The sequence below is a fragment of the Barbus barbus genome, assembly GCF_936440315.1.
Source record: "Barbus barbus genome assembly, chromosome: 45".
NCBI lineage: Eukaryota > Metazoa > Chordata > Actinopteri > Cypriniformes > Cyprinidae > Barbus > Barbus barbus.
In genome coordinates, this window is record NC_136723.1 from 17,147,175 (window position 1) to 17,160,175 (window position 13,001).

General features: G+C 39.1%; 1 protein-coding gene across 2 annotated transcripts in view; it reads left to right on the forward strand.

Annotated features, from left to right (window-relative positions):
• Positions 1-13,001, forward strand: part of LOC306863698 (protein furry homolog) — a 75,942-nt gene that overhangs the window by 16,630 nt on the left and 46,311 nt on the right. Inside the window, exons 1-3 of one of the 2 annotated variants that reach the window (XM_079407197.1) lie at positions 2,307-2,599; positions 8,553-8,743; positions 11,935-11,988. In XM_079407197.1, coding sequence (XP_079263323.1) covers positions 2,530-2,599; positions 8,553-8,743; positions 11,935-11,988 — 315 coding nt within the window. In that variant the 5' untranslated portion in view covers positions 2,307-2,529. Of the gene's footprint in view, positions 1-2,306; positions 2,600-8,552; positions 8,744-11,934; positions 11,989-13,001 lie in introns of those variants that run through there. The other variant, XM_079407196.1, reaches the window with a different exon arrangement.

Consider the following 13,001-nt stretch of genomic DNA (forward strand, 5'->3'; position numbering starts at 1 on the left):
GCCCGGGGCAGCTGGGAGAGCTCAGTGTCTGCTGGGAGAACTCCACAGTAGCAGTTAAAACAGCCAATTCAAGCCACCGCAAACAGCACATTTCCAAACTTTGTCAGCACAACACATAATTAATTTTTTACTGATTTATATCACCACTTTATTGCATCTAAATACTGGCAGTGTGTACCAGAGCTTTGCCAGAGACTGGACATTTTTATCGCTCTCTCTGTATATGAAGCAAGCTGCATCTGTCATATGCAGTGAGCAAGGTAATAAAATCTTGAAATAATAAGCAAGTCATACAGTTATACACTCTTTCCAAAACTGTTAGTTTGGCATAAACATACTGTATGTTTGCAAAGGGAAGCATTAATACTACGGTTGCTCATGTTTACAGTTTGGGTAAGCATTTCCTTTTTGCTTTCTTCTGTGGACGTCTTAATATAGGCAAGGCAAGAGTGAACAAAAAAGAAAAAGAACAAGAATTTCTGGAAAGATAAAGAGCATTGAGGAGAACATGTTTGGTAACTTGCCAACCGCTGTTAACAAAAATCCAACTGCTTTCACGTGGAAACTATTTACTTTCATCCTTCCACAAGTCTTACATTCTGTCTGCTGTGAACATCTAAGAGATTAGCATCACATTCCTTTGCTGATGTATATCGACCATTGACCATTATCGACCAAAAAAAAAACGCTTAGTTTGTTCCATTCTAAAAGGATGTTTTGTAAATAAGATGTTATGCCATCACAGTTAGGAATAAATTACATTTTGAAATAATAAAATGGAAAACAGTTATTTTAAATTGTAATAATATTTAACAATAATACTGTTTAAATTAGTTTTTGGTCATTTAAGGCATGATTAAGATTTAAGGCATGTTGCATACTGGCCATACATTTGTTGTTACTACAAAGAATGGGACAAAATGATCGGACCAGCCTTACAGGTTCGAATGAATCAGCTCTAGTCTCCTCCCTCTTTGCCTCCCTGATTTCTTTTTTTAAATGAAAATGGCAAAAGGTGCAAATCAGTTAGATTATGGTGTATAATTTGGACAGGGTGTGGTTATGATTTGTTTAAAATCTTCAAGCAAAGCTTTCAGTTGCCCTTTGTCCTATAGGAACATTAGCCAGTGGTGACATCACTGTCTGTTAGGCTTTTTTTTAAAATTCCCAAGACAGAGAAGACAATGATGTCATACTGTTAAGTGTCGTGCCTTCCGCATGAGTCAAGTCAGCAGTGAGGTACTGAATCAGATTTTTGCTTGTATGTGTGTTCGAGAGCACATGCCATGTATGATCTAGTGTTTGGCTGCACTGCTGCATGTCAGCCAGCAGATGGTGGGACAATGTAATCCCATTCCCACACACTGACTGACGTGCATTACATGTCATGCTCACATGCACAGTGAACACACAAGATCTCGATTTGTGTGTGACAGGCTGTTGCCCTCCACCTGCTGCATTATAAAATGTAATTGATTCAGACCATCCAAGATGAGTTTCGTTGTTCAGAACAGATTTGGAGAAATTTAGCATTACATTACATGCATGCCTGCCAATTGATCCTCCACAGTGAATGGGTGCCATCAGAACGAGAGTCCAAACAGCTGATAAAAACATCTCAATAATCTAAAAGTAGTCCACACAAATTTAGTCCATCAATTAACATTTTGTTAAGAGAAAAGCTGTGTGTTTGTAAGAAACAAATCCATCATTGTGATGCTTTTAACTTCAAACCAAAAAATAAAACATAAATTTGATCTCTTTGGACTCTCATTCTGACGGCACCCATTCACTGCAGAGGATTGAATAGTGAGCAAGTGATATAATGCTAAATTTCTCCAGTCCCCATGAAGAAACAAACTCATCTACATCTTGGATGGCCTGAAGGTATATTTTCAGCAGATTTTCCTTTTAGGTAAACTATTCCTTTAATATACTAATTTTAAAATAAAATGCCATGATTTGCAATCTCAACATGCAATCACTGCAGCATCATTCTGCTGAAAATATATTTACATTTAGTGCATTGTCAGGATGGCAAACGAGAACATTGAGGTACAGTTGTTCTGTACCAATCTGGGCTGCGTTTCCAGTGGGTCCACGATGTACTTAGGCTTACGGTACTTTTGAGAAATGCAACTCTGGTCAGGGCAGTACTGCAGTAAACAAACAAACCCCTCCCCCTCCCTTTTTCTTGATGTCCGTCTCAGAGAGACTGGACAATACCAACAGCAGCTCGCTCTCTCTCTCTCTTTCAGTCTCTCTCAGAGCCAATCATTTTAATGCAAAGTGAGCGAGAGAGAAACGGCTGATGAGAGAGAGCATGAGGCAGGGAGGGGGCAGGAAAGAGATCTAGAGGAGAGAGAGCAGTTGGTGTTCAGAGCTGACACAGGACACATAGTGAAAGACAGTGCTGCAGCTTATGGCTCTGTAAGGCAGCCTCTCTGTCTCTTTGCATCACTCCACCAACTCTCTCTTGCTGGATTCTCATCTCTGTGTCGCTACAGAGACTGAGCCTGCTACCCAGCCATGGCCAGCCAGCAGGACTCAGCCTTTTTTGAGATCAGCATCAAGTCTCTGCTGAAATCCTGGGGCAGCAGTGAGTATGAACTCTGCACACACACACCCATGCACACAGTATTAGTTCAGGCATGCAGATGCCACTGCATTTGCGTGCTGAGTTGTTTATGATCTGCTGAATCTATGTGTTTCCTCAGTTTTATATTCTTTAGTGCTAGTGACGAGATATAAACCCCAACATTATCAGACTTCAATGGTTCATTTCACTCTGGGATGTTTACATACCTCTGTTATTTCCGAGATTATTGGCTTTGGTTATCTAATATTCACACTTGTAGAAGCACTCAGGATGTTACTTGTAAAGTGATGATGTTAAATGTGTGCGTGTGTCCGGTTCATTAGTGTTTGGCTGGAGAGGTTGTGTTATGTAATGACTGCAGACTAAAGGGGCTCGTGACGTGATCAGGAGGATTTGTTCTGTTGTTTTTCATCACGTGCTGCGTTTGAGCACATCAGTACCTCACAGTGTGAGTGCGTGCCATCATGTCAAGGTTATTCTATGTCATGCGTGATGCATATGCAGATGATGATGGCGACAGTGACATCCTATGTTTCTGATGATGATGTATGAAAAGCATCATTTTATAAAGTCTGAGTGGAATATAGGGTGTGTTTTTTATAAGGGTTATTGTTTTGAGTGAGGGACAAATGGAGAACTTTGTGTACCTGAATTATTTCTTTAACTATTCTACTTTAGATTAAAATGGTTGGATCAACTTTAACAACTATTTTGATTCATCATTGATTATTCTGTTATTAAATTCATTTTATAGAGTAGTTATGACCTTATGTAAAACATTACTAAAAAAGTCTGACATTTCAGTTTGAATGTTAAATCAGAAGTGAATGGAGTTAGACATTGAATGTTCATTATAATGATAATGTGCTGGATCAAAAAGATTCATGCCACTGGGATATGTTACATCACTGAGTTTAACCTGTATAAACCAGGTCTTAGTCTCACAAATGACCCTTTCAAATACATACATTTTGACATGTTAAGTCACTGCTCTGTTTTGTGTGTGTGTGTGTGTGTGTGTGTTAGAGGGATCTCTACCTTGCATTGTCAGCAGAGGTAGAACTGTCAACTGAAGGTGATAAAGATGTGTTTTTCTTGTGCAAAGGAGATGTGTTGCTGTCCAGTGGCTGTTAATTTGTTCCCATGTGTTTTAGACGTGCTGCTCAATCCCTGTGAAGTAGAACAGGTGGCCTGGTAACAGTCTGCTAACTCACTCAAGCAAATCCACTCAAATCTCTTTCCAGTCCCTCTGATCTCTTTTTCTGCATGCTCTCTTTTCTCATTTTCTGTTTCTCTATCAGTTTAATTTGCCCTTTTTTTTTGTTAGAGCCACCTTTTTTATATAAGCTCAACCTGCTGTGAATTAGCTTGTGTACAAAGTGATTATTAAGATAAGATGGAGCAATAAATAATCATGGCGAGATAAAGATGGAGAAAAGGGTCTTGCATGTTTATATTGATAAAGTGCAGTTTGCTGTCTCTTTTTAACACACATTTAGACAGTCATTATCGAGAGTGGGTCTCTAGTGCGATTACTGTATTGTACTGTATTTCCGAGCAATCGCTTGGAATGGATCTTGTAGTCATTATACAGATGACGGTGTGTCTGGACTTGCCTTGCACTAATTCATAATTATTGTGTATATACTTAGCTGTATGTGTTCCTTTAGTTAAATTTGACCCTCCTTTGGTAACATATAAATGTCCTCATCTGAAAAGCAAACTTTTAATGAATAAATAATTTTTTTAATGCTTTTCGAAAAATGCAAAATTTGTTATTTTAGTGTTTAGTTTTGAACTATTAGTTTTTCCATGATGGTGTTATTTTAATAACTAGGTAAACATTCTTTAGACTTGAAGAGTTTATTTCCAAAAACAGATAACAATTCTCAGAAATCATGTTTTTTCTTTGTGCATTCCAATTAATCTCAATCAAACTGCAGTTGGGTTATTTCGACTAGGTATAGTAGGCACGCTTTGGGACATGCTACTTCGTCATAGCTGCTTTCTTCTTTAATGGACGCTCTGTTGCTTAATTACGCACATCCTGTAACTGTTTATACTGCCCTGTCAATCATCTTGTCACAGTTAATATCATCCACATTTCATTTAGTTTGATTTCCTACCGTATTGGAGAGAAATTTAGAGGCACATCGTGGGTCTTTCATGCCGAGAACTCAGCTCATGTGTTTGCATAATGATGCATTTAAAAGTTAATGACCAAACGTATCATTATAAAAGTTCTCAGTGTTGTTGCAGATGAAATATAACTTGGATAACATTAAATAAATATTTTTTAATCAGGTTAGACATTGATTATTTATCACTCAAATCGCTTTCTCTACCTATACGTCGGTCGTGCATATCTGCCATGTTTGTAGTTTTTAACACTTTTTTATGCGTGTTTGTAGTTCTAAGTGAATCCCCGTCCACTGCGCAATGTGTTGTGGGCAATATTAGCCGTTAGCGTGTGCATCGATCTGCACTTCGGATTCTAACCGGAAGTAGTAGACCATCCGGGAATCTTTGGCATACTTTTTTAAACATACTATGATTTGGGACATACTAATTCTATCTTCGAATACTATTTAGGACAGAGATACTATGTGAATTGGGACGCAGCATATATGTATGTTTTGTGCATTTATGATGACATAATATCCATCCAATTATTGTCATAACAAACATTTTCACTAGAAATTATGTTATCATAATTGTTATTGTAACGTCATCCCTGGATTTCACTGCAATTCACATCCAGTGAAATATGATGTCAGAATAGCTGTTATGGCGCCATCACTGCATACTCCAGTGAATCTAGTGTTATCCAGTGAAATGCAATGATGAAGTGAAATATTATATCAGAATAGCTCGTGACACCATCATTCTATTTCACAGATGCCACTGGATTCACTGGCGCATGCAATGGTGGTTTCACAAAAGCCATTCTCATATCATATTTCACTGGATATCATAGGTATCATCAGAATGGCTATTGTGACATCATCACTGTGCACTCCAGCGAATCCAGTGGTATACATTGAAATGTAGTGATGATGTCACAATAGCCCTTCTGCTGATGTTTATATCATACCTATGATATCCAGTGAAATATGTCATATTCAGTGAAATATAATATCAGAATCACTGGATTCACTGAAGTGTGCAGTGAAATCCAGTGAGGTGTCACAATAGCCATTAAGATAACATATTTCACTGAGTGTGAATTCCAGTGAAATCCAGTGATGATATCATGAATGCATCACAATGTCATAACGGGTATTATGATGTCACAATGCAAATTCATAAAGGGCATTGTAATTATTTTATAGAATGTAACGCTTTAATAGATTTCATTGAAATTTACAAATTCTATATGTATCCACGTTTTGAAGATGAATTGTGTGTACCCCAGTAAAACGAAATAAATGTGTTAGAAGAGTGTGTGTCAGTGCTGAGTTTAAATATAGCACCACATAGTCCCTCCCACCCTCTCTCACTTTCTCGCTTAATCGTTCACTCTCTCTCTTGGCTTTGCTTAAATTCCAGCTTGACCTTCTCCTCAGTTAGGGCTTGCTTTTATCAAAAGTCTACTAGGAGCTACACAGGAAGGCTGTGTTTCCTTGAACTTGCGGTCTCCTACTCCCATAACTCCAAGAGCAAAGCCCTGCAATCCCAAGTTCATGGCTGTTTGATAGGGCTGCCCAGCATGGTGCAGGTCCACAAAGACAGGGCGGGAAGATAGATGGGAAGTATGGAGCTCTGGTGGAGGTAGAGGGCTAGTTTTGTTTTGGATTACTGGAACTGACACGGCCGCATCATGGAGCTTACTCCTGTGCGGTGGAGTCGGGCCAGCGTCATCAGCTTCATCAAGGGGCTTGGTAGGTGCCACATAAGTGAAAGGTCTGCGTGAGTGTAGTTCATGTTCTCAGCGCTTGCTGTAAGGAGGTTGCATTCTGTGCATTCCTGATAGTGTGTTCAAGGCCCATGAAGCGAGCAAAATATTTCACAATTCCTTTCCAGCAGCTCCTCTCCTCATTCAGTTTGAATCGCTCAGGCTCGACAGCAAATTCGGAGGTGTCAACTGACGGCTGCTGTTTGTCCATAAATAACGTTGTTGATGTTAATGCTATGTACAGATGACTGTCAAGCCATCAAATTGTGAATTCAAATTGATGATTAACAAATGTTCAACGTCTGTTTTGGTCTTGTTTGATAATGAGCATCCAACAGCTTCTAAATATTCTGGTATCCTTCTAGGTGGTTTGTCTCAAGTAATTTAGCACGAGTACTAATCATTCCATTGTTCTACCCTTGACTTGAGCAGTGGTCAGGTCATGAACTCCTATTAACATGGTGTAAAGTTTAAACTCTGAGGTCTGCCAGAGGAATTTCAGATCGTAAAATATCAACCTGACATGCAGTGCATTTCTTCGTTGGAGCTTACTGAAAGAATGTCCGAACAGTATATGAACACCAGAATATTACAGAGACCGCAACCGCATGCAGTAGCAATGCTTTGACAAACATCCACTTCACTACTCACATATTCTTCAGAAAACTGAAAAGGTCTAGTTAACAATTAAGACCTAAGAGGTGTAATTGTGACTTTGTGGAGTGATTGTCTGCTTTTGATGCTGCTTCAATGGGGGATTAAGCAGCAGCGCATCGCTGTTTTGACATGGTTTACTTTAGTTTTATATTAGCAAAAATTAGTTAATGAACCATCTTTTAACAGTTTTAATCTCTAACTGTTCATAAAAGCACTTTTGCAATCATCATTTTGAGGTAATTGCCTCATTTTAAGCTACTGCACGTCTCTTTAAACTGCTCATATTGGTGTTAGGAATTAGTTTTTTTTTTCCTATTCGTTTTGCAGCTTGTGACTTGTGAGGTTGCAGGGGTCTATTCTAAGAGGAGCACATTAGTGATGGGATTTATGGCTCTTTGAGGGGATCCGGATCTTGGCGATCCGTTCCTTTCAAAGAGCCGTTCAAAAAAACGGCACTTTTGGCTCTTTTTAAATATTTAGTCAGTTTTAAGAAGCCAGCTTGGGGGCATCTCAGTTTATCCTGGAAATAATCACTGGGAGGAATGATGAGGTGAGATTTGTAGTCAAATAATTAAAACTCAGATATCACACACCAATATCTGAGTTTGAATTATTCTGAAATATTGATTATTACCTCATGTGACGGCAGCGTGCACAAGTCATGGCTCCGCTCCTACCCAATGACAGAGGCACGCAGGGTTTTTTTCCACTGGAGTACTCACGTGAAGGATGTGTGCACAACTATCATCATGCTGTTAGGCAGTAGCACCCCTGCGCTGGGTGCGCCCCTCCCCCTATAACTGTTCTGTCTCGCGGAGGAGCTAATTTGTGTGCATCTGTGTGAAACACGCATAGGAAAAAAAGAACGACAGAAAGAACGGCTCCCCCCCAGCCGCGACTCGGCTCCCATCGTTCATGTTTATGAGCCGTTCAAAAGAATCGGTTCGTTCGCGAACGTCACAACTCTAGAGCACATGCTTGAAGCCCCTGCAGCCTCATGACGTGGGTTCCCCCAGCCCCGGCCTGCCTGCTGACCCCCCTTTGGGAGCGATGACATGGTCATGCCAAAAATGAAAACACCAGCTGCTCAATCCCTGCCCGATGTGAGATGGTGCTCTCAAGGCATAGACTCAGGTCTCATCCCTAACATTGACAGCACCACTTTCAGTATCTCATATCTGTCAAAATATCTGACAATCTGACAAGTTGATTCCATCTCAAAGCATTTGATTGGCCAGGCACTTTTGCTTCTGTGTGGGATCAGAAAATCACCCAAGTTGTATTCACTCAAGTCACTAGCACCACAAACATGCCGGCGCTTGTCAGTGCACTGACAATTGAGCAACTAATAAGGTCCATAATAAACTAATCCTGTTTTTTGTTTTTTTGGTGCGTTCCCAGCATCCCCCATAGGAAAGCGCTCCCTCCCCCAAGTGAGCAGCGCTCCAGGCGAGAGGAAAGGTCCTATTGCCACCATGCCGGTTACCGTGGACCCAGAGAGCAAACCGGGCGAGTATGTCCTCAAAAGCCTGTTCGCCAACTTCACTACCCTGTCTGAACGAAAAATACGCATCATCATGGCAGAACCACTGGTAAGAGACTCTTTTTTTGTTTGATGTCAGACATTTTTCAGGCAAGTTTAAATTTTAACATCTCAAAACAATTTTTCAAAGCATTATCATGCAGATCGTCTGAGACACAAGACCTAAAATGCAGTTAAAGCAGTTACCACAAGTCAGAGTTTAGCTGATTTTCTGGTATGTTGAGTAGTCTAGAAAAACAGGAAGTGTACAGTATGCTGTCTAAATCAATTAGACAAAGGAGGTGAGATATGTAACATCCATGGCATACAAGTTATTAATGACTGTGCTTTGTCTTTCATTAGTAATTGCTTTAGTTGGCAGGCATTGAATGTTAATACTTCACAATATATCTTCAAACTGCACTAATAGCCGTGAGATACTGTGTCTGTTTTTGCTGCAGTGGCTCAGGTTGCCTGGTCTCTCTGTATCACTGTAATTTCATTATACTGGAGTGCAGATTTAAGTGGACAGGAATAGGTTTTGTCTGCTTGGTATGTTCAAGCCAAAACGCTCACGGACCAAACAGGAGTCAAAGCTCTCAGCACACCCATTTAAGTAATATCTCTGTGCACAGACATGCCGTTCCCATACAGTGTGTGCTTTATTTAATGAATCAATTTCACATTCGTGACTTTGTCATCACAATTGAGGTGCTGAGTTTTGTCAAGTGCATTTTCAAGTCAACAGCCAGTAATGTACAGTTCACAATTTATAGATCACAGCAGTAACTTCACATCAGATTCAAAGTTCAAGCATAATAGAATCATTACCTTTAGAAACAGACCACAGCCATGACCTAGACATCTCTATTAGGGGTCGACCGATCATCGGCCTGGCCGATTATCGGCGCCAAAATTAAGTTTTTTTAAAATTTATTTTTCAAAACCGATTTGCTGATAAAATAATTTAATTTGGAAACATGCTATTTGGGTATGATGCAGGCTCCTGTCGGAACTCACCACTCTGTGGCCTAGAGCAATCTCCTCCCTCTGCGCATCTGATTTTTTGGGAGTCACGAGTCCGACCAATGAACGTGGAATGCTAAAGGCACTGAAAGTTTTGCACTCTCACACTGAAAGCGCTTGCTAACTGGACCTGCTTCAGTGATTACGCATCAGTTTTCTCTCAAAGGCAGAAGCAGACGTTGCTGAAGTTGCAATAAATCACAATCCACTACACTGAAGTGGCAAAACACAATATTATCTATTTATGGTTTCCGCGATGGTATATACGCGGACGGAATCGCAGAATCCAGTCATATAAATAGAATTTACTGTATAAAGTTTGGATGAATTAATCAAATGTATGTCAGTACACTTAAATCGACTCGCGCTATGGACTAGTATCTGTAAATATTAAGCCACAAAAAGACTATTTAAATATGAATCCTGCATGTTCTGCGTGTGCGTGTCTCTGTATTTGTGAATGGCACAGACGCGCGGTTTTGTTTACTACACACAGACTGAAGTGTGCGATGCTCGCAGTGTTTTTAGCATCTGCCATCTCACTAAATGACATAAATACATAAACAACATCTCCAGAACTGCTCTGAGACTTACTTCATGAGCATTTGACCGTTTCATTTGAGTAAAACTTTCGTCATATCATATACACAAACAGAAACTTAAAAGGTCCTCATGGCAACCCGTCAAAATAAAAGTTTGGTTTAGTTACTGCTACTACTACAACAATTATTACAACTTTTGATTAAAAGAATAATCACGCAATATGCTATTTCTTCCATGTTTTAATTTTAATAGTAAACCCCTTTGTTCTCCAAAAAATAGAGTTTAACTCCCATTTGATTAAAATATAAATTAAATTAATGTTTTATGCCTTCATTTGCACTGCTCTGTAAATGAAAACTAATGGAAATTACTGTCACATAGACCAAGATTAAGATACTATCACATAGGACAAGATTAGGATGACAAAAATTTAGACATTTCAATAGGCTATTGAACCAAGTGTGCCTATAATAGGCTATATTATAGGTTATAGTTTCATTAAAATAGTTGCGGTCTTCTTAACGACTACTACAATGGAGCTACGAAGACAATTAAATTATTGACACTTAAACATCCTTACCCTGAAAAACACATATCGGTCGACCCTTAATCTATATTCAACCTGTTTGTAGAATCCCAGCTATCTTTTGACCATGTCCACCCTTGTTAACCTGAAAGTGTGTCTCTGTGTTATGGGGTTAATCACTTGATTTGACCTTCAGACCCAACCCCAGTTAAGTTGTTCACTTGGCTTCAAGGGCCATTTTCCCACAGCTGCACATTAAAGCTGCGGCATCTTCAGATTAAGTTCAGAGGATTACAGTTGTTTTAGTGCTAAGAATCAGTATGAGTCTTCGCTGACCTCTTTCAATCATTGATAATGCTCACGTGAGCTACAGGCACACCAAGAGAAGCTTTTTTGCATTTGTTACACAGATTTTAGAGTGAAAACATGGAATAAAGTGATCAACAAAGCTGAGAGTACCGTTTTATTGGCAGCTGAAAGCCTAATTAAAATTAGCCTCTAAAGTTAACTCTTTCTCTGCCAGCATTTTTTTTTAAAGTTGCCAGTCACCGTCACCGGCAACATTTTTGATAATTTTCACAAAATGTTCTTGGCCCCCAGAATATTTTGCTGTATGAATATCTGAACATGCAATATTGTCAAAAGAAAGAACAAAGCCTCTGCTTTTTTATGAACACTTGAATGTTAATATTGTTCATCAAAAAAGCAACATTTTTGAACAAAAAGCTGAGAAGGATGTTTTAATTTATTTTATATGCTGTTAAAAGTTTGATAATCGCATTATTTTTATATGCAACTGCTTACATGTGCTGTCACATGTTTTTGCTGCTTCTTCACTTGTGTTTTGATCTTGAGATTCTGTGCTTATTCAGAAGATGTTTAATAGGGCCCCCTAACGTATAACAGTGAGAACATGGAAAGCCAAAGAATTCAGTCAATGGCAAGGGAGCGTTTTCTCATAAATTACAGAAAATTCCATCAATGGCGGGGGGAAAAGTTAATAAACACTCAAGAACTTGGTGAATAAAGTCTGAAGGTTTGTGAGAGCAGATTCTATTGGTTATATGTTATTTCAAGTTCATTCATTACAAAAGAAAAATTGTATTCCAGCTGGGAATCTGCAGCCAATTATGTATGACTCTTAAGTTCTTTTTGATGTTCTGCAGGAAAAGCCCCTCACCAAGTCTCTACAAAGAGGAGAAGACCCACAATTTGATCAGGTGAGATTAAAAGGTTCATATTTTGGTTTTGGGAGTCCCCAACAACAGGTTTACATACATGCAAGGTCAAAAAACACTTTCATTGTCTTATAATATGCATTTATTTTTTACCTTACTTGCTCAACGACTCCCAAACGATTCACTCAACGATTCATTTTTCCAAACCCCTCCTTTGCGTGACACTAATCTGCGGTGATTGGTCCGATTGGACTCATTTTCATTTCATCTCGCCTGTAATGCCTGATAAAGCAGCGTTTTTGAGCACAGTGCTGCTTTGTGTACAGCGTTACCGGGAAACCTCTATTTTTACTGCTCCAAAAGGTAAACTTGAAACGGCTTGGGATTTGTTTTAAAAATTAGTTGTGTATAGGTTTATAGTGTTTTTTATAGGTTTAAAGTGTTTTTTTACTTCATTGTTGTATGTCTGTATTTATGTAGCACCGTGGTCCTGCGAGGCACTACATTTCGTTCCACTGCATGTCCCCACATGACTTGAACTTGAAATGACTCGTTTCAATGTTTCAGAGTCGACTCTTTCTTTTGAGAGACAATAACTTTATACACGGTGCACTTTCATATTTAAAACTTTGCAGGATGTTTTCATTCACAGCTATGTTACACACTGCATGAAAGGTAATTTTCAAAAATCTATAATAGGGGCACTTTAAGTGACATTTTCCATATCCTTCCTGAAATTTAAGACTTTTATCCTGCCACAACTAAACAATCAGGGCTGTAGATTTATTTTTGTTTTCTTTCCACCAAAAATTGATAGCTCTAGAAATGATAAAGTAATGTTGAAAAAGAATAAATGATGTGCTCCCATACCATCCAAATTTCGTGCCCTTTTCTATTGGTAGATTTTTAGTCATCATCAGTCAGACTCTAAGAATAGCATTCCTATAGTTGGTGCAATGCTGTCCCGACTTTACCCCTCTGTACTGAATTCTTAAGAAGTCTGAACGTGTGTGTGTGCATGAATATGTCACAGTGGTTGGGGGGAATACCAGGCC